The sequence below is a fragment of the Salvelinus namaycush genome, chromosome 28 (assembly GCF_016432855.1).
Source record: "Salvelinus namaycush isolate Seneca chromosome 28, SaNama_1.0, whole genome shotgun sequence".
In the NCBI taxonomy this organism is placed as follows: Eukaryota; Metazoa; Chordata; class Actinopteri; order Salmoniformes; family Salmonidae; genus Salvelinus; species Salvelinus namaycush.
This window is the reverse complement of record NC_052334.1, coordinates 25,461,626-25,481,902: the sequence shown is the minus strand read 5'-3', so window position 1 is coordinate 25,481,902 and position 20,277 is coordinate 25,461,626. Positions and strand designations below refer to the sequence as shown.

The 20,277-nt window shown below is 42.1% G+C and overlaps 4 protein-coding genes and 1 long non-coding RNA gene across 6 annotated transcripts in view; 4 read left to right on the top strand and 1 right to left on the bottom strand.

Moving 5' to 3' along the window:
- The first annotated feature begins 1,701 nt into the window (after positions 1-1,701).
- LOC120023174 (CD209 antigen-like) lies at positions 1,702-3,751 on the top strand. The gene is made up of 6 exons (XM_038967193.1): positions 1,702-1,856; positions 2,193-2,309; positions 2,494-2,757; positions 2,842-3,005; positions 3,222-3,361; positions 3,481-3,751. The coding sequence occupies exons 1-6, from the start codon at positions 1,775-1,777 to the stop codon at positions 3,644-3,646; spliced, it is 933 nt and encodes a 310-aa protein (XP_038823121.1). The 5' UTR covers positions 1,702-1,774; the 3' UTR covers positions 3,647-3,751.
- Positions 3,752-3,982: 231 nt separating this feature from the next.
- Positions 3,983-6,334, top strand: LOC120023480 (C-type lectin domain family 4 member K-like). Its single transcript, XM_038967507.1, has 6 exons — positions 3,983-4,173; positions 4,356-4,472; positions 4,574-4,837; positions 5,059-5,222; positions 5,718-5,857; positions 6,051-6,334. Exons 1-6 carry the CDS (start codon positions 4,047-4,049, stop codon positions 6,232-6,234), a joined length of 996 nt encoding a protein of 331 aa, XP_038823435.1. The 5' UTR covers positions 3,983-4,046; the 3' UTR covers positions 6,235-6,334.
- Positions 6,335-6,444: 110 nt separating this feature from the next.
- LOC120023481 lies at positions 6,445-6,708 on the top strand. The gene is made up of 2 exons (XR_005472697.1): positions 6,445-6,560; positions 6,662-6,708. It is a non-coding gene; the product is annotated as an uncharacterized LOC120023481 (long non-coding RNA).
- Positions 6,709-10,665: 3,957 nt separating this feature from the next.
- On the bottom strand, positions 10,666-15,991 carry LOC120023756 (tetratricopeptide repeat protein 8-like). Of its 2 annotated transcripts, XM_038967847.1 has the most exons (13): positions 15,767-15,991; positions 15,032-15,152; positions 14,781-14,844; positions 14,342-14,591; positions 14,167-14,211; positions 13,860-13,945; positions 13,677-13,764; positions 12,827-12,937; positions 12,437-12,576; positions 12,091-12,265; positions 11,772-11,894; positions 11,393-11,476; positions 10,666-11,239 (listed from the first exon to the last, which is right to left on the bottom strand). In XM_038967847.1, the coding sequence occupies exons 1-13, from the start codon at positions 15,878-15,880 to the stop codon at positions 11,123-11,125; spliced, it is 1,518 nt and encodes a 505-aa protein (XP_038823775.1). In that variant the 5' UTR covers positions 15,881-15,991; the 3' UTR covers positions 10,666-11,122. The 2 variants fall into 2 exon arrangements, with proteins under 2 accessions (XP_038823775.1, XP_038823776.1); XM_038967848.1 differs by lacking the exon at positions 15,767-15,991 and having other exon boundaries at positions 14,972-15,073.
- An 872-nt stretch (positions 15,992-16,863) lies between these two features.
- The window catches only part of LOC120023407 (echinoderm microtubule-associated protein-like 5), a 60,761-nt gene continuing 57,347 nt past the window's right edge, over positions 16,864-20,277 (top strand). The window contains exon 1 of the mRNA XM_038967422.1: positions 16,864-17,318. Coding sequence (XP_038823350.1) covers positions 17,122-17,318 — 197 coding nt within the window. The 5' untranslated portion in view covers positions 16,864-17,121. The remainder of the gene's footprint in view (positions 17,319-20,277) is intronic.

The window sequence follows — 20,277 nt, the reverse complement described above, 5'->3', positions numbered from 1 at the left end:
CCTATCCATAATGAAGGGATATCAGTGGAGAAGGTGGAAAGTTTTAAGTTCCTCGGTGTACACATCACAGACAAACTGAAATGGTCCACCCACACAGACAGTGTGGTGAAGAAGGTGCAACAGCGCCTCTTCAACCTTAGGAGGCTGAAGACATTTGGCTTGTCACCCAAAACCCTGACAAACTTTTACAGATGCACAATTGAGAGCATCCTGTCAGACTGTATCACAGCCTGGTACGGCAACTGCACCACCCTCAACCGCAAGGCTCTCCAGAGGGTGGTGCAGTCTGCACAACGCATCACCAGGGGCAAACTACCTGCCCTCCATGACACCTACAGCACCCGATGTCACAGAAAGGCCAAAAAGATCATCAAGGACATCAACCACCTGAGCCACTGGCTGTTCAAACCGCTACCATCCAGAAGGCGAGGTCAGTACAGGTGCATCAAAGCTGGGACCGAGAGACTGAAAAACAGCTTCTATCTCAAGGCCATCAGACTGCTAAATGGCAATCACTAACTCAGAGAGGCTGCTGCCTACATTGAGACTCAATCACTGGCCACTTTAATAAATGGATCACTAGTCACTTTATACAATGCCACTCTAAATAATGCCACTTAAATAATGTTTACATATCTTACATTACTCATATCACATGTATATACTATATTTTATACCATCTATTGCACCTTGCCTATGCCGCTCGGCCATCGCTCATTCATATACTTACATGTACATATTTTCATTCACCCCTTTAGATATGTGTGTATTAGGTAGTTGTTGGGGAATTATTAGATTACCTGTTAGATATTATTGCACTGTCGGAACTAGAAGCACAAGCATTTCGCTACACTCGCATTAACATCTGCTAACCATGTGTATGTGACAAATACAATGTGATATGATTTCCCATACCGTACCTTTGAAGCGCCCCAAAAATTTTGGAGCACTAGTGGGTGCATGGTATTGTTGTTTCTGGCTCATTGACATATTTTGAGTCATGCCTTGTAAGAGGTTATATTTGTTGCACCCATTAATGAGAATGCTGTACTTATTTAACTCCTATGTGGTTATAGTGCCCCATCAATTTAAAATGTATAGGAGACAGATTGGAGAGGCAGCAAGTCTTAAACCTTAAATGGTTGAGCATTTTGCCATGTCCTTTTGGTCTGTTTTTCACTGTAGTCGCTGCCAGTTTGGAAGCCTTTGTTATGGCCTCTAGAAGTGCAAGTGATATAAAACACCAAATATTCATTAATATGCTTTAATGTTTGTAAACATTTGACCTAGCAGCCAACCTGCTTGCAACAATCACTTGTAATTACAATAAAATACTGTGGAATACAAACCTCTCCCATCAATGGATTTCATTCATCCATTTCGATTACGGTAGCATTTACTTTTTTTTTACAGTATAATAATACAGTACGGTATTGTACTGTGTGTCACTATACAGTACTTGCTTTGATACTGTATTTATATTACAGTAGGTGTGTTTTAATATGAAATATAGAATTTTACTTGCCACCGAGCTGCCTGTAAGTTACTGTCAAAATCACAGTAACCCCTTTCTACGATCACTGTATCTCTGAAGTCAATCCTGTCATTGCGCAAATAGACACGCACACGCACACACAGACACTCACACACGCACACACACACACACAAACAAGCACACACACTATATTGACACAGTCCAATGTTTGAACAAACTCAACAGAGAGATACGACCATCCCCACTGACTGGAACATTTTTAACAAGGCAGACAATTCAATGGAGAATTACGAGAAATATACCGAAAATGTGTTCGACACAGATGAAGCTCCCTTCTATCATAGCCAAGACCAGAAACCAGGTACCGTAAACAAATACATTTTTCTAGTATAAACTAATAGGATTTAGATATTAAGTCAATGTGTTAACCTTTTTCTTCAGCATATTGCGACTGTACATTTTTGTTATAGTATGTTTTTGAATTGGCTTTAGAAAAGCTCTTTGAGACAATGTGGCCTTTGACACTGCCCACCCCCAAAGTGTAACCCTGATCCAGTTTGTGCAAATCATACATTTTAGTAAGCTGTCTAGAATGTTTCACTGAAATCGTTCAGTGAAAACATTACTATTTTGTGGACTGTTTATAACTTGTTTATAACCTCTACACTCTGATACTGATGGAAATGATCCCTTTCAGTATCCACATTCACAGTAAGAGATGGGCCCAGTTTTCCGCATTACCGATTGGTTACAATATGTTTGGGGCCACTTGGTGCTCTTCTACTGGTTGTTGCCATTGTCCTGGGAGTATACTGTGAGTATAACCATGTCCAAAGATAAGACTCAACACTAAGTATAGTAATCTCTCACTCTTAATGTACATGTCAATGCAGCATGCATGTCCTGTTGTTTACATAGAAAAAACGTAAACATACTACTTTGTTCATGAAAGGAGTTTTTTTCTCCCTAGTGATATTGGGTTCCTCTGATCCCCACAGGTAATAAAGTCAGTGAGAGTCATCTTCCACTATATCAGAATTTAACACAGATCAGCAGTGAGCTGGAGCAACTCAGAGCCGCCCAGAACAATGTGATTCATGCTAAAGAGGAGGCCCAGAGAAAGTTACACAGAGAGCTCACTAGCCTCCACCACTTAGAGATAGCATTACAGCAACAGACGACCAGCAGCGATAACTTTCAGGCGCAGATTGAGAGCCTTCGCAAGGACAAGACGCAGCTGCAGTCCCAAATATCTTCGCTTGGTGAGATAACTTTTTGTGAGACACCCAATTTAGGATTTGATCTACTGACTAGTAAAAAAACAAACATCCAATGTGTCTTTACAGAGCTAAGCTGTGGCCTATGTTTGCCAGGATGGGATCTGCTAAACTCAACATGTTACTACTTTGCCATTTCTGATGCCAATGAGTTTAGAAGCTGGGGAGAGGCCAGAAAAGAATGTTTAAGTTATGGAGCTGACCTGGTTGTGGTAGATAGCTGGGAGAAGCAGGTAAGACATGGACCGTCAGTACGGATCTTGTTCCTGTAACTGGGAGCGTGATGTTTATTATCCTATTTTGTGTGACTCTGAGGGCATTGTAGTGGGAAAGTGAGTACTGTTCCAAACTTGGCATTATTAATAATTTAACCAACCTAGTTCAACAGCTTGTTTGTGCATGACTCTCTCTCTTTCTCTGTGTTTGTTTGTGTGTGTGTGTTTTCTCAGGAGTTTATGAGTAAGTCGATACAAGCATTAAGATACAGTTCAATAGTCAGGTACAACACAGGGTTCTGGATTGGATTGAAGGAGGAAGAGGATACAGAGGGGACCTGGACATGGCTTGATGGGACTGAGCTGACTCAGGGGTAAGCACTGCACAAGTTATTGGAATTGGTTTGTTCAGTAGCTAGTGTTACCATTGTCTATTACTATTGTCTTATTACCTATTACATAGTCTAAAAATTAACCTTGACCTTTGTTCAAGGTACTGGGCAGATGGGGAGCCGAATGACGATAAGAAAGCCGAGGACTGTGCAGCCATTTACTCCAAAACTCATCCCAGGAAGACTTGGAACGATGCCCCATGTACACATGCACTGAAATGGATATGTGAAATGAAAGCAAAGGCAGCCAAGGAATTAAAGTTGTAATAATTTGTCTCATGAGTGTTGCCATTTGCAAAGACACTACATGTTAAATGAAAATGTTTATAACGACAGTAAATTAAATAAATATTGGGCAATTATAATACATCACTGGTTGTTTGAGGATCTTTCTGTCACACACACACACACACACACACACACACACACACACACACACACACACACACACACACACACACACACACACACACACACACACACACCACACACACACACACACACACACAAACAAACACTCCTCCCTCCACTCAAACCACCAATGGCTTCACAGTATTCACATGAAGCATTGACATAGGGCAATGACTAAACAAATCATCCACAGACAGAGAGAATGAGTAAACAGTTGTTTTAATTCAATATTGGCAGACAGCAGACAGACAAGTCAATGGAGAATTCTGACATATCAAAAAATGTGTTGAAAGGATTCAAGGGAACATATAATGAGCTGATATGTCAGGATGATTTCAGCACAGATGGACATCCTCTCCATAACAGACAAGACCAACAACAAGGTACAGTGACCTTTTTTGGAAAATCAAGAGAATATCTGCTCTCCTATAAATATCAATCCAGGAGCTTGGTGACAGATTGTAGATTTGAGAATGAAATTCTGAATACAGGTATGTCACAAAAATCCTGTGGATTAACCCAAATATTATTGCGGTAATACTTGATAAAATTGTCCCTTGTCCAGTGTCCATCTTCATGGTGAGAGATGGGCAGAGTTTTCGATTCTATCGATTGGTTGCAGTGAGTCTGGGCATGCTCATTGCTCTTCTACTGGTCGTTGACATTGGTCTGGGGGTCCAATGTGAGTAGTGTCCTTGATCATTTCACTCTCCTTTAAATAATTAATTGAATAATTCTGTCCTCTTCCTCTAGTGATGTTAGGTCTCTCTTTGGTCCCCACAGACAGCAAAGTCAGTGAGAAGTACGGTCCACTATATCAGAACTTGACACAAATCAGCAGTGAGCTGGAGCAACTCAGAGCCACCCACAGTAATATGATCCATGCTAAAGAGGAGGCCTTGACAGTGTTGCAGAAAGAGCTCCAAAAGGTGAACAAAACCAGCGGGCAGCTAGGGAGTGCCAAACACACTGGCATGGAGTTACAGAGGCAGGTTGAAAGCCTTCAGGAACAGGTGGCGGCATTGCAGTTCCGTGTCACTGAAGTTGGTGAGACTTTTTGGACTCAGTCTTTTGTATGCTATGCAATGTTGTATCTAGAAGAGACATTGATGAATTTATTATTGGTAGATGTTCATAACAAAATAATTGCTTTGATAATATCCCAATCTGGAGATCTGAAACAGCAGCGCATGCTTATATGGGGGCCTTCATTTTTCACGTTACTACAAAAGTAATGTTTCAATGTTTTCCATCTCATTTTATAACAGTGGAAATCTGTGGCCGTTGTTTGCCAGGATGGAAATTGCTCAACTCGGTGTGTTACTACTTTCCCTTGTCTAACTCCATTCCTCTGAAAACCTGGGACAGAAGCAGAGATAACTGCATTCAAAAAGGAGCTGACCTGGCAATAATAGATAGTGAAGAGAAGCAGGTAAGTTATTTGGATATATTCCATATTTCTCCCGAGAGGCGCAGCGGTCTAAGGCACTGCATCTCAGTGCAAGACGTGTCACTGCAGTACCTGATTCAAATCCAGGCTGCATCTCATCTGGCTGTGATTGGGAGTCCCATAGGGCGGCGCACAATTGGCACAGCGTCGTCTGGGTTTGGTCGGGGTAGGCCGTCATTGTAAATAAGAATTTGTTCTTAACTGACTTGCCTAGTTAAATAAAGGTTAAATATATATATATATTTTTTAATATGGTGTACAAAATGTGTTAAATAAAATATACAGTACATACCAGGTTAGCATAGAATGAGTAGAACATTCTAGCATTTTCATCAGTTCTATGGAATGTCTCTCTAAGTGGAATTATGTTAATGCCCCACTCCATGGAATAGACCCCTTTACATGGTAAAGGTTTGACCACTATCTCACTCTCTCTTTCTCTCTCTCTGTGTGTGGTGTGTGTGTGTGTCTGCTCAGGAGTTTATCAATAAGGCAATACAAGCATTAAGATACAGCTCAGGATCCTGGCACCTAACAGGGTTCTGGATTGGACTGAAGGAGGAAGAGGATAAAGAGGGAACCTGGGCATGGCTTGATGGGACTGAACTGACTCAGGGGTAAGAGGTGCACAAGTTATTGGAATTGGTTCGTTTAGTAGCTAGTATTACCATTAACTATTACTACTGTCCTATTACCTATTAATTAATATCAGAGCCATGTAGACTCTGATTAACATAAGTTTAACCTATCTGCTGTGGCATGGTATGGATAGACAAATTGTCTAAAAATGAACCTTGACCTTTGTTCAAGATACTGGGCAGATGGGGAGCCTAACGACCATATGAATAACGAGGACTGTGCAGCCATTTACTCCAAAAACCATCCCAAGACGACTTGGGATGCCATGAAGACTTGGAACGATGCCCCATGTAGATATTCACTGAAATGGATATGTGAAATGAAAGCAAAGGAAGTTCAGGAATTAAAGTTGTAATAATTTGTCTCATGAGTGTTGTCATATGCAAAGACACTACATGTTAAAAGAAAATGTTTATAACAAAAGTAAATTAAAATTGGGCAATTATAATACATCACTGGTTGTTTGAGGATCTTTCTGGTCACACACACACACACACACACACACACACACACACACACACACACACACACACACACACACACACACACACACACACAGTCCAGTGTCCATCTTCATGGTGAGAGATGGGCAGAGTTTTTGATTCTATCGATTGGTTGCAGTGAGTCTGGGCATGCTCATTGCTCTTCTACTGGTCGTTGACATTGGTCTGGGGGTCCAATGTGAGTATTGTCCTTGATCATTTCACTCTCCTTTAAATAATTAATTGAATAATTCTGTCCTCTTCCTCTAGTGATGTTAGGTCTCTCTTTGGTCCCCACAGACAGCAAAGTCAGTGAGAAGTACGGTCCACTATATCAGAACTTGACACAAATCAGCAGTGAGCTGGAGCAACTCAGAGCCACCCACAGCAATATGATCCATGCCAAAGAGGAGGTTGCAACCTGGTCTCAGAGAATTTCATACTATTCTGTATGTAAATCTGAGACATCCCATTTAGTTTGATATGTTACATTTCGTATGGTAATGCAATGACCTAACTAGATCATAAAGGAACAATTGTCCAGACAGAGAATTGAGTTTAAGAATTTACGGTTTATTAACCCAACTTCATACAGGCTACTGTTTGGCCATAGCCCACACCAAATAAACAAAGGATACCCCTATAAAACAACTGTGACCTTCTCTTGTGAAGGCCAGACGTAAGCTAGGCTAGGGTTTAGGGGTTATGGTTAAAGGGGAAGGGTTAGCTAAAAGGGTTAAGGTTAGGGGAAGGGTTAGCTAACATGCTAAGTAGTAGCAAAGTTGCTAATTAGCAAAAAGGCTAAAGTTGTCCGTCATGAGATTCAAACTTGCAACTTATGGCTTGCTAGATGTTCGCGTTATCCACCCACCTCGATCAACCATCCTCCTTTCGTTTTTGCCTTAAGTAACCATCTGTCTTATGTAACCATGCCAAATTTACCATATCATACTAAATGGAGTGCCCCGGTTTTAGGTACAGAATACGAAATGCTCTGAGTCCAGGTTGCGAGAGCTCCAAAAGGTGAACAAAACCAGCGGGCAGCTAGGGAGTGCCAAACACACTGGCATGGAGTTACAGAGGCAGGTTGAAAGCCTTCAGGAACAGAAGGCGGCATTGCAGTCCAGGGTCACTGAAGTTGGTGAGACTTTTGGGACTCAGTCTTTTGTATGCTATGCAATGTTGTATGTAGAACAGACATTGATGACTGTAAATTCTTAGGAGTCGATTGACTCGTCTGTTTAAGCTAGATATTTTTTTTTGTATCGGGTGAGTCTCAATCCACCGCATACGCCTATGTCGGCCTTCCGCACCTGCGATGGAAAATGGCAGATCTACAGCGCTGTTTGCCAGACCAGGAGACATCCCAAAAATCGGTCTTCTCAAAAAACGACTGTAGCGTTCGAACGATATGGTTTGTCCTACAAACTAATATGACCACACTTACGGAAAGGGGACTCTCACGAGGGTCTTCTCCACAAGTGTTGTCTGAAAGTAACCCAGTACCGGTTAAACAAATTCATGAAAGTATGAAAGTAGTTTTGTGCCAACAAAAAAATATTTAATATGTGTCCCCAAAAAATATATACAGTATTTCCTGAGCTTTCGTATATATCTCCTAGATATAGGACAGACACTTCAAAACCTTACTCCTTTACATTACATCCTTTACATTTATTCTTTGACTGTTTGTTTTTCCATTTATATATATATATTTTTTATAACTACAGGGGTCCTAAAATTCAAAATCAAATAGCTAAATGATCCATGACCATGTCAAAACACTTAAACAACACAATGGAACACTTAAACAACACAATGTAACTCCAAGTCAATCACACTTCTGTGAAATCAAACTGTCCACTTAGGAAGCAACACTGATTGACAATAAATTTCACATGCTGTTGTGCAAATGGAATAGACAACAGGTGGAAATTATAGGCAATTAGCAAGACACCCCCAATAAAGGAGTGGTTCTGCAGGTGGTGACCACAGACCACTTCTCAGTTCCTATGCTTCCTGGCTGATGTTTTGGTCACTTTTGAATGCTGGCGGTGCTTTCACTCTAGTGGTAGCATGAGACGGAGTCTACACCCCACACAAGTGGCTCAGGTAGTACAGCTCATCCAGGATGGCACATCAATGCGAGCTGTGGCAAGAAGGTTTGCTGTGTCTGTCAGCGTAGTGTCCAGAGCATGGAGGCGCTACCAGGAGACAGGCCAGTACATCAGGAGACGTGGAGGAGGCCGTAGGAGGGCAACAACCCAGCAGCAGGACCGCTACCTCCGCCTTTGTGCAAGGAGGAGCACTGCCAGAGCCCTGCAAAATGACCTCCAGCAGGCCACAAATGTGCATGTGTCTGCTCAAACGGTCAGAAACAGACTCCATGAGGGTGGTATGAGGGCCCGACGTCCACAGGTGGGGGTTGTGCTTACAGCCCAACACCGTGCAGGACGTTTGGCATTTGCCAGAGAACACCAAGATTGGCAAATTCGCCACTGGCGCCCTGTGCTCTTCACAGATGAAAGCAGGTTCACACTGAGCACATGTGACAGACGTGACAGAGTCTGGAGACGCCGTGGAGAACGTTCTGCTGCCTGCAACATCCTCCAGCATGACCGGTTTGGCGGTGGGTCAGTCATGGTGTGGGGTGGCATTTCTTTGGGGGGCCGCACAGCCCTCCATGTGCTCGCCAGAGGTAGCCTGACTGCCATTAGGTACTGAGATGAGATCCTCAGACCCCTTGTGAGACCATATGCTGGTGCGTTTGGCCCTGGGTTCCTCCTAATGCAAGACAATGCTAGACCTCATGTGGCTGGAGTGTGTCAGCAGTTCCTGCAAGAGGAAGGCATTGATGCTATGGACTGGCCCGCCCGTTCCCCAGACCTGAATCCAATTGAGCACATCTGGGACATCATGTCTCGCTCCATCCACCAACGCCACGTTGCACCACAGACTGTCCAGGAGTTGGCGGATGCTTTAGTCCAGGTCTGGGAGGAGATCCCTCAGGAGACCATCCGCCACCTCATCAGGAGCATGCCCAGGCGTTGTAGGGAGGTCATACAGGCACGTGGAGGCCACACACACTACTGAGCCTCATTTTGACTTGTTTTAAGGACATTACATCAAAGTTGGATCAGCCTGTAGTGTGGTTTTCCACTTTAATTTTGAGTGTGACTCCAAATCCAGACCTCCATGGGTTGATAAATTTGATTTCCATTGATCATTTTTGTGTGATTTTGTTGTCAGCACATTCAACTATGTAAAGAAAAAAATATTTAATAAGAATATTTCATTCATTCAGATCTAGGATGTGTTATTTTAGTGTTCCCTTTATTTTTTTGAGCAGTGTATTTGTATAGACCAACATGTTAAGCAGTTCTTGGTTAAATGTTTCCACTGTACCATTATCATTCAGGATAATACCAGAATGTCTAGAAAGTAACCTTTAACTTGGTTTAAAAGGTACTGGGAAGACGGAGAGCCCAATGACCACTATGGAATGGAGGACTTTGCGGCCATCAAAATAAATCCCATGAAGTTCTGGAATGATGCTACTTGTACAAGTGAAATGCAATCAAGGAAGGCTTATAAATTACTGTAAAATGTCCATTATTTCATTAAGTAAATACATACATTGAAAATAATAGGCATTGGAATCAAATGTAAATTGAAGTTGTACATAGCATAAGATTGTATCTGTTGAAATAAATTGTCATACTGTAAAGTTAAACACATAGAAATGAATATGAGTTCTGTATCTTTTTGATCATAACGAGTAATCAATCAAAAACAAACAAGACAGACTACAAATTGTTATCACATCTGCTCCTGCCACGCCCTCTAGTGCTCATCCGGTGTCTCCTTGACCTGCCACCACTCCCCCAGTGCTCTCTCCCTCTCCCTCTGTGTGTGTGTGTTTGTGTGGGCGGAAACATAATCAAGACCTCTACAAATACTCAGTCCTGCCGCTTCCTCACTGCCAGATCATAATCTCTGTTCATTCTGCCTGCTCTGACTCTGGTCCCTGGATTCCCCACTCTACTACTCCCTTGGATTCCCCTCCGGACCTGCTCACCCTGTCTCAACCCCTCTCGCTCCAGCCTCAGCATTTGGTTTCCAGCAACCTGCCCGAGCTTCCCTGAACTGCACTCCATCTCCCCGTGTTTCAATAAATACCTTGGTTACTTCATCCCAGTCTCCTCATCTGAGTCTGCTCTTGGGTTCCCCTGTTCCACTCCGTGTAACAATTGTGACAAGAGGAATGGTAGTACAAAAATACATCTGAATACACTATAAAAAGATAGCAGTATAAATACATTTACTATAAATATTTGTTTCTTCCATGTTCACACTTTACTATGTACATTTACTAATCGGTGCTTAAAAGTACCTTACACTATTCTACAAGCCTGTGAACCAACCATTGCAGAGAAAAACAAGCACATAAAACACTTAAATTACAACTAATAAGACCTACATTGGGCTAGGCAGTTGTAAACTACTGTTTTACAATCATTTCTGTACAGTGAGTTGCCCAAGCCAGATTGCCCTTGGTATCATTTAGCCTGTATAATGTCACCATCAAGTAACAGTTGTGTCCCTGCAGGAAAAAGATTTGTCTGTAGATCGTGAAGACGTCTAACCATTACATGAGGAGGCCAGTCACTGTTGTTTAATAGCAGCACTCTATGACAAGTGAGTAAGTGAGCTATCGCACAGGCAGACTGGACTTTCAGGTCAGGTGTGTTGGTCAGTAGCTCACAGCACAGCAAAGTGCTGGCGCAGGTGTTTCAAAATCTCTTGGGTATCTACATGCTCAGGGAAGGCATCCTCTGACCTCTGGGCAGCAGTATAGCTACTCTGCAGATCTCCAGTCTGGACACAGCAGAAGACAACAGCACATCAATTAATATGATCCCTCATGACTAAAAACAGTCTGTCCTTTTAATTTAAAACAGTGCTATGAATGTGCAGGCTGCATGTCAATAGTTAAATAGATTAAAAAGTGCTGATGAGATGTCTCGTTACCTTGTCTGACAGAGTGGAGTAGTTAAAGTGTGGTTCATACATGTGAGGGGCGAGTGATGCAGCGGTCTGGAGGAAAGCTTTGGACTGTGAGAAAAAGGAGGAAATCAAAAACAACCATTCTGAATTAGACTCTATACCAAAACATCATAAACAGTCGACTACTGTAGATGCTGCTAAAGACTTTTTACATAATGTGTTGTACTATATGGAAAATAACCACTGGGTATAATGCCTTAGAAGAGCAAGCCTGGAAGAAGCTTCCACCAGTTGGAAAGAAGGTATGTCATTTATAACAGATTTACTCTCTCAATTCTCTTACCAAAACTAACATTTGATCAATATGATATATTTTAAGATCTAGAAACCCCAGTTCACTCACCTGCTCAATGTGTCCCTTGCGTAGCTCCAGCACAGCCAGGTTATTATAGGCCTCAGCATGGTCGTTGTTGAAGGCCAAGGCCAGTTTAAAACACTGGTATGCCAGAGTCAGGTCTCCTATTCCCTGTGGGGAGAAACATAAGATGCATGTAACATAAACAGAAATGTGAAGAAGTGATAGCATGCTATATGTTCAAAGCACGCAGCCAGAGTTTGGAACCTGTCCAAGAGAAACCAGTTGGCATACAGAAGAGGGTGCTGTAGAGTAACTTCATGCAGTAACAATAACATCTGTGTGTGCTAAGCTAACGCTAACGCACCACAGCTACGTGTCCAATGTTGTACCAGACGTCAGCCTGCTCCTCATCGTTGGCCACTAGGGCCAGAGCCCTCTCAAAGGAGGAGAGGGTCATGTCATACTGCTGGGCATAGAAGCAGCACAGTCCAAGGTTGTTGTACAGCTGGCAATTATATACTCCCATCTGCAGCAGCCGTCTACAGGAAACGAGGGTTAGAGGGAAAAACAACTGGAAAGTCAACGCAACCACACAAGGCATGAGTATCCACTGACATGATCAACATTCTTTAATATTAGACTGGCATAGCCATAATAATCAGAGTCAAATGAGGGAATTAAAGGGAGTGGTATGTGTGTGTGTGACTAACCTGTAAAAGCGCAGGGCGATCTCAGGCTGGTCCGTGTAGAAGTGATTGCTGCCTATGCAGGCGATAGCCTCAACGTGAGTGTTGTCCTGCTTCAGGACATCTTTGTAGTACTCTGTGGCTGAGGTGAAGTTATTCATCTCCTGTGAGAGACGCAGATAACAGATACTATTAAAGACAGATTTTGGACCTCCTGATCAACCTGCATCTGTTCTCTCAATTGAGAGTAGAATTATTCAATAGCTACTAGAGATGCAAAACAATTAGGCTCCAAATTCCAGGGCAATCAGCTGATATTTTCAGATTACACATCTGACATGCCGATTTTAACCGGTGCTTTCTTTAAGCAAGAGAACGCTTCACAAACAACAACAAAGGAATCATGTCACGTGCCTCGTGAATGCGAGCAATTCCTGTTAAGAGAGTGACCTCCCCAGGGAAGTGGTCCAGACCTTGCTTGAAGAGGTTCAGTGCAGTTATAGGCTGATCAAGCCGCTGATACACCTGTTTTAGTGGCAAAACAGAACAATAAGTATTTTTATATAATTTGTGACAAATATAGGGCAGTAGATCGCTGTAGATCGATGTTCTGCCTGCGGCTATGGAACCCTGACCTGTTCACCGGACGAGCTACCTGACCTGCTGTTTTCAACTCTCTAGAGACAGCAGGAGCGGTAGAGATACTTTCAATGATCGGCTATGAAAAGCCAACTGACATTTACTCCTGAGGTGCTGACCTGTTGCACCCTCGACAACTACTGTGATTATTATTATTTGACCATGCTGGTCATTTATGACCATGTTGAACATCTTGGCCATGTTCTGTTATAATCTCCACCTGGCACAGCCAGAAGAGGACTGGCCACCCCTCATAGCCTGGTTCCTCTCTAGGTTTCTTCCTACGTTTTGGCCTTTCTAGGGAGTTTTTCCTAGCCACTGTGCTTCTACACCTGCATTGCTTGCTGTTTGGGGTTTTAGGCTGGGGTTTTTTGGGGGGGGGTTTTAGGCTGTACAGCACTTTGATATATCAGCTGATGTAAGAAGGGCTATATAAATAAATTTGATAAAAAACTAAAACCTATTTGGATTTATAGAAACAACTCGCCATTGAGTGACGCACCACGTGCTATCTGCTACGGAGAAGCCTTGTGTCATGGTTAATCCATACTGTATACAGTGGTTTTACACTTGTAATTACACAGTATTTACAGTGTTAGGGACATTGTAGGTTGCATGTTGTTACCTTCGCCAGATAGAGGTACGTGTCCACCACCTCCTGATGATTGAGAGCAGATCGGAACTGTTTTTCTGATTCCCGGTGTAAACCAAGTCTGTCAATGAAAACAGTCACAATGTAGTAGAATTGTAGTGGTATTATAGTATAATAACAGTTGTTTGAGATCTAAGTAATTATCTAAAGATTTACCTGTAGTAGCATTTCCCCAGCTGGACTTTCCACCACCAGTCTTTGAACTGAGCATTCTCAGTGGCCAGAGCAGCCAGGTCTAAAGCCTGTACACAAACAAAAAAGGTACAAATGGCTTTAGAGTGAAACTTACAAACAAAAACAATATGGGAAGCCAAAGACATACACTAATATTGAGTGGATTTAACAAGTGACATCAATAGGTGATCCTAGCTTTCATCTTGATTCACCTGGTCAGTCTGTCATGGAAAGAGCAGATGTTCCTAATGTTTTGTAAACTCAGTGTATATCTGTATTGGTAACTCACATTTTTAACATCATTTTCATGATGGAAGATGTACTCAAATAAGGTCTGGGGGCAGAAAAAAAACCCAAAGAAATTGTCATAACATGTATTGAACCCGAATAAATACAAGTACAATGACAAAAATATTTTTGGAGAGACCATGTTCATTGCCTTACATTCATAAAAATACTCTTACCTTGGATAAATTGGGCTTCTGAGCATATTTAGCGAAGTTGAGTCTAGATAAGTTTATAAATGGTCCCTCAGGATTGGTCAACATGGAGGCTGTTCCCAGCCGGACAAATCTCCCAGACGCACTAGTGACAGGACGGGCAGTGTGTGCCGTGCGAGGGGTCCTGATGGCTTGTTCCATCGTCCCTGGTCTGCCAGACTGGGTACTGGGTCTCACAAACCCTGTGATAGGACGTCCCGATTGGGTCATGGGCCTAGATTCAGGAAAAAAAAGCTCAGTTCAGATTCAGAACTAATCTGATGCTTTTCAAGGAACATAATGCTCCCCACGACTCAATTTCAGAAACATTGTTACAGTAATTGCACAATTTCAGTAGGGGAAATGCCTTGGGATACTTACCTAACACATACAAGATAGTTGTGAATTCTAAAATGTCACATACCTGATGGCTGGAGTAGGTCCACCTCCATGGCTTGTTCCTGGAAGCCTCAGTGATGTCCCAGGGCCTGAAAGAAAGCTTCATTACAGTACATTCAAAGAGCTGAGAACATTTTGGACAGATTTTACCAGATCAGAATGGTAATATATTTTTGTGATTGAGACAGACTTTGAGATTCAGTAGGCTGTACTGACCATTTGGCCTGACCAGGAAAAACTCTTGGCCCTCTGGGACAGTTCAGAGTTCAGACTTACGAGCAACCTGAGCGATGGAGCTCTCATCCAGCAACATCTCAGCGATCCCCTCCTGGTCCACCTCCACCTCATCAATGTACACCATCTCTGTCAGAGCACGGGTCTTCAGACTCCATGCAGCCTGTCAAAGAAGTAACAGAGTGTGTTTAGAAGGCATATTTACAGTGAGTCAGATTTTATTTTACAATGTGATGTTACAAGGTATGGAACTCCAGTACAGATATTTCATTAATTTAGCTATCCATTCTATTTGTATTTCAACATGCCAGGTTAGAATCAGCACGGCAAGGAAGAGGTTACCTCAGAGATATATGATGAGGAGTCAGGTTCCTTTTAATACAGCAGTGAGTGAAATTATGAGAGAAGATGTGAATACAGATTTGATGCATACATTATAGAAAGCAAATTTCAAGAAAAAGGAAGCTAAGAGTAGCTAGATTAACTAAAAGTGAGATGAAATTGACAGCGGGGCACTAGCTAAGGTCTAAATTTGCCATACATGATAGCTAGGCTAGCTAACTAGTTAACAAGATGTTTTTTCTTGCAACCAATACTACATAGCTAGCTAAAAATGTGCTAGCAAAACAGCTAGCTAGCCAGCAAGCAAGCAATGGCAGATTTTGCAAGCATGCTATCAACATTAGCTTGCTACTGCTAGCTAAATTGGATTAATGCTTGGAGCTGGCTAGCAGAGCTAAAATAACTAGCTAGCTAGCAAGTTCAGCTTATAATTACCTGGTCGTATGGACTGTCCTCCAATATCTTCGAACAAATATTGGAACATGGTTGGAACTTCCGTCTTCTAAAGTAGCTCCATGCAAGAAACAAGGGATCCATAGGTATCTCCATTGTGTCTTAATTGCTTGTAGTACTAAAATAAATGAAGAGGTAGCTAGCTAGGTAAATTAGAGCTTAGATATCAACACTAAGCTTGTTGCTTGAGCAAGTGTCCTGTCACTCCCAGCAACGGAGGAGAGGGGAGGGGAGGTCCTCTTGTATGTGCACTTGATTGAGCTCGCTCAGCATGCCGGAGCGGATGGAGGTGTGCACTGGCACTGCTTTTAAGACCATCCCATCCATTATAGTACGAACTCTTCCCACCCGGTGCATTGATTTTTGGGGGTATTTACCGCGAGAACAAATAGTATTCTCTGAAGTGAAGCATGATCAATGGGTTTCGTCAAAACCTTTCGAGCGCTTTTTTGTATTCAAGTTTCATTCGCTAAATTGTGTGACCTTTATTTCAGCACCCACTGAGTAGACAGCGACTTTATTTAAAGTAGAAGCTGGGAGGATAGGAGTCAAAAGTATCATAATGTGAACCTAAATGCGTGTTTTCTCAAAAAATATCCAGTTGGTGTATTAGCTATAGTGATACAGTTAATGTTTTGAATGTCACTTTCAACAGCATTGATATAGTCTCTGAAACATATAAGTAGACCTACTTTCCGTGGGATAGAGCCTTTGCATGGATAGAAAAACTACTGCAGAATGTTGAAGAAATGTGCAATGGTGTAAAATATTTAACGGTGACGCCATATACTTGGATTGACAGCTGTCAAAATCTTCCTGTCATTGACTTCACACCATGGTTAGAGCACATTCTTTATGGGAGGACGTTCATGTCCAATTATAATGATTGCTATTGGTCCGTGAACATTCCTTCAAACGCTAAATAGATATTTGGGGATGTGATTGGACAGATTGTTGATCTATCACCAATGTAGATAACATTTGGGGGCGGTGCTTGTAAATAAACGCGAAAACTCCATCTTTATAGGATTTGACAAGAGCTTCGACCTGCCTTGACTCTCAAGAGGGGCAGCTAGCCTAAGGCTGAAGTAGAGGTAGATATATGGTTTTCACTATGAAAAAGATGGCATAGTTAACCATTTTGATTAAAGCATATAATCTCGAAGTAAAACTAGATTCAGTTAGACTATTATGCACATGGCACTCGAATGCCCGCTGTTACCGCTTGTACCGGATACGATGCATTTCCAGAGGAACTAAGGGATACGGGATTGAATGAAATCCGTCTTGGTGAATGAAGAAATATAAAAAACTCTCGACAAAAAAGAAATACGGACATGGCTGACAGGACCGCTCCGAATTGTCACCTGCGACTAGAGTGGGTTTACGGGTATCGTGGACATCAGTGCCGCAACAACCTGTACTACACAGCGGCCAAGGAAATAGTCTACTTCGTCGCCGGTGTGGGAGTAGTGTACAACACACGGGAACACAAGCAAAAATTTTACTTGGGACACAACGATGACATAATCAGGTAATCCCACTTGCAGAAACTCATTCATTCACAGATATACCGAGATTAAAAATAAAACGAGACGACATGGCCAACAAAAAACACACGAAAATGATCAGGTTTATATTTCTGGCGAGGAGATACTTTGCCTAAGTATCTATTGAATCGAGGTTATGAGTTGTAATATGTGATTTACGTTATACAATTTCAAAGAGTGAAAATTGTATAGTTTATGAAAATATCAGACTGAGTCCTAATTTGTGAGCTAACTAACCTCTTTCAGCACCCACTGGATGGACAGCCACTTCATTAAAAGTAGATTTCGTTTCAGCACCTATTGAGCGACTTTAATCAAAGTAGAGGCTTTCGGGAGGGAGTAATGATTTGAACGTGTTAGTTGTCTTGAATGATGCCGTTGCTTTATCATATCTCTGATACCGTTGTTTTTTTCAGGAGGATAAAGTGAGACATTTTATCAAAGGATTCTGAGCAGGATTCCAACCTGGTCCCAGAGCATTTCGTATTATTCTGTACGTAAATCTGCAAGACTCCTTTAGTATGATATGATACATATTGCAAAATGTACAATATGTTACGAATTTGCTAAATATATGATATGTTACGAATTTACAAAACGTATGCTATGTTACAAATTCTAGCTAGGCTAAGGGTTAGGTTTAGTTTAGGAGTTGGCTAAAAAGCTTAATGTTAGGGTGAAGGGTTAGCTAAAAGAGTTAGGGGAAGGGTTAGCTAACATGCTAAGTAGTTGCTGAGTAGTTGCAAAGTAGATAAAAAGTAGTAAGTAGTTGAAAAGTTGCTAATTAGCTAAAATTCTAATGTTGTCCGTGATGAGATTCGAACTCACAACCTTTGGGTTGCGAGACTTTCACGTTATACAAACACCCATCCACCTGTCATAACCATCTGTCTTATGTAACAATACGAAATGTAACATATCATACTAAATGGAGTGTCCTGGATTTACATACAGAATAATACGAAATGCTCTGAGACCAGGTTGCAGTGACCCATCTTTTTAAAATGTATTTAACCTTTATTTAACTAGGCAAGTCAGTTAAGAACAAATTCTTATTTATAATGAGAGCTTACCCCGGCAAAACCCTAACCCGGATGATGCTGGGCCAATTGTGCGCCGCCCCATGGGACTCCCAATCGCGACCAGTTGTGATACAGCCTGGAATCAAACCAGGGTCTGTAGTGACGCCTCTAGCACCGAGATGCAGTGCCTTAGACCGCTGCGCCACTCGGGAGCCCAACTGGATAATTGGACTTGAAACATTCCAGGACCTTCAGGGAATATTTGAAAAGCTGTAGTCTGTGATTCCCACAGAGATATTTCTGGTGGTGGGTCAGATAAACTTGAATTGACACAGAGACCCACATTTATATGATTGTTCCAATCATTCACATCAATGTTTGGTCTGTGGAGATTACCCCTCTTTCACTTCTAGGGGACAAATTGCAGCAGCATGCGCCATACAATGATGCATTGTACTGAATGACCTGTGTCCACTGCTTCAGTGGCTGTGTTGTTGGCCGAGACTAGAAATTACTTGGATTTATATTGTTAGTCAGCTGTTCAGTTGATCCATTATTAATTGGTCAAAAGAGAGACAGACCTTGCATTGCCTTAACTTCTGTGGGAAGTGCTTCAGTTCAAATGCCGCGAGGAGGCGATCCATCTCCAAGACATACAGTACCAGTCAAAAGTTTGGACACACATTCAAGTTTTTTTTTTTACTATGCTCCAGATACTCAACTAGTCTAAAGGACAGTTTTAGTCATTTACAACATTACCAATGTCTAATCTGTATTTCTGATCAATGTTATTTTAATGGACAAAAAATTTGCTTTTCTTTTAAAAACAAGGACATTTCTAAGTGACCCCAAACTTTTGAACGATAGTGTATATTTTATATTTGAGATTCTTCAAAGTAGCCACCCTTTGCTTTGATGACAGCTTTGCACACTTGGCATTCTCTCAACCAGCTTCGTGAGATAGTCACCTGGAATGCATTTCAATTAACAGGTGTGTCTTGTTAAAAGATAATTTGTGGAATTTATTTCCTTCTTAATGCGTTTGAGCCAATCAGTTGTGTTGTGACAAGGTAGGGCTCTCGAGTGGGGCAGCGGTCTAAGGCACTGCATCTCAGTGCTAGAGGCGTCACTACAGACCCTGGTTCGACTCCAGGCTGTGTCACAACCGGCCATGATTGGGAGTCCCATAGGGTGGCGCGCAAAATGGCCCAGCGTCGTCTGGGGTAGGCCATCATTGTAAATAAGAATTTGTTCTTAACTGACTTGCCCAGTTAAATAAAGGTTCAAATAAATAAAGGGGTGGTATACAGAAGATAGCCCTATTTGGTAAAAGTCCATATTATGGCAAGAACAGCTCAAATAAGCAAAGAGAAACAACAGTCCATCATTACTTTAAGACATGAAGATCAGTCAATTCAGAAAACGTCAAGAACTTTGAAAGTTTCAAGTGCAGTCACAAAAACCATCAAGCTCAATGATGAAACTGGACCGCCACAGGAAAGTAAGACACTAAGTTTCCTCTGCTGCAGAGGATGAGTTCATTGGAGTTACCTGCACCTCAGATTGCAGCCCAAATAAATGCTTCACAGAGTTCAAGTAATAGACACATCAACTGTTCAGAGGAGATTGCGTGAATGAGGCCTTCATGGTTGAAGTGCTGCAAAGAAACCACTACTAAAGGACACCAATAATAAGAAGAGACTTGCTTTGGGCCAAGAAACACGAGCAATGGACATTAGACCGGCGGAAATCTGTCCGTTGGTCTGAAGAGTCCAAATTTGAGATTTTTGGTTCCAACCGCCGTGTCTTCGTGAGACGCAGAGTAGGTGAACGGATGATCTCCGCATGTGTGATTCCCACCATGAAGCATGGAGGAGGAGGTGTGATGGTGTGGGGGTGCTTTACTGGTGACACTGTCTGT

Bases quoted from the DNA above. Each gene is read 5' to 3' on its own strand.
- LOC120023480 (XM_038967507.1), top strand. From the start codon at position 4,047: ATGGAGAATTCTGACATATCAAAAAATGTGTTGAAAGGATTCAAGGGA. The intron at 4,838-5,058 runs GTGAGACTTTTT...ATTTTATAACAG, and splicing joins GTTCCGTGTCACTGAAGTTG to TGGAAATCTGTGGCCGTTGT. The intron at 5,858-6,050 runs GTAAGAGGTGCA...CCTTTGTTCAAG, and splicing joins GGGACTGAACTGACTCAGGG to ATACTGGGCAGATGGGGAGC.
- LOC120023756 (XM_038967847.1), bottom strand. From the start codon at position 15,880: ATGGAGATACCTATGGATCCCTTGTTTCTTGCATGGAGCTACTTTAGA. The intron at 12,577-12,826 runs GCACGTGACATG...CGTCTCTCACAG, and splicing joins GAATTGCTCGCATTCACGAG to GAGATGAATAACTTCACCTC. The intron at 11,240-11,392 runs GTAACGAGACAT...TGCTGTGTCCAG, and splicing joins ACTCCACTCTGTCAGACAAG to ACTGGAGATCTGCAGAGTAG.
- LOC120023174 (XM_038967193.1), top strand. From the start codon at position 1,775: ATGGAGAATTACGAGAAATATACCGAAAATGTGTTCGACACAGATGAA. The intron at 2,310-2,493 runs GTGAGTATAACC...TGATCCCCACAG, and splicing joins CATTGTCCTGGGAGTATACT to GTAATAAAGTCAGTGAGAGT. The intron at 2,758-2,841 runs GTGAGATAACTT...GTGTCTTTACAG, and splicing joins GTCCCAAATATCTTCGCTTG to AGCTAAGCTGTGGCCTATGT.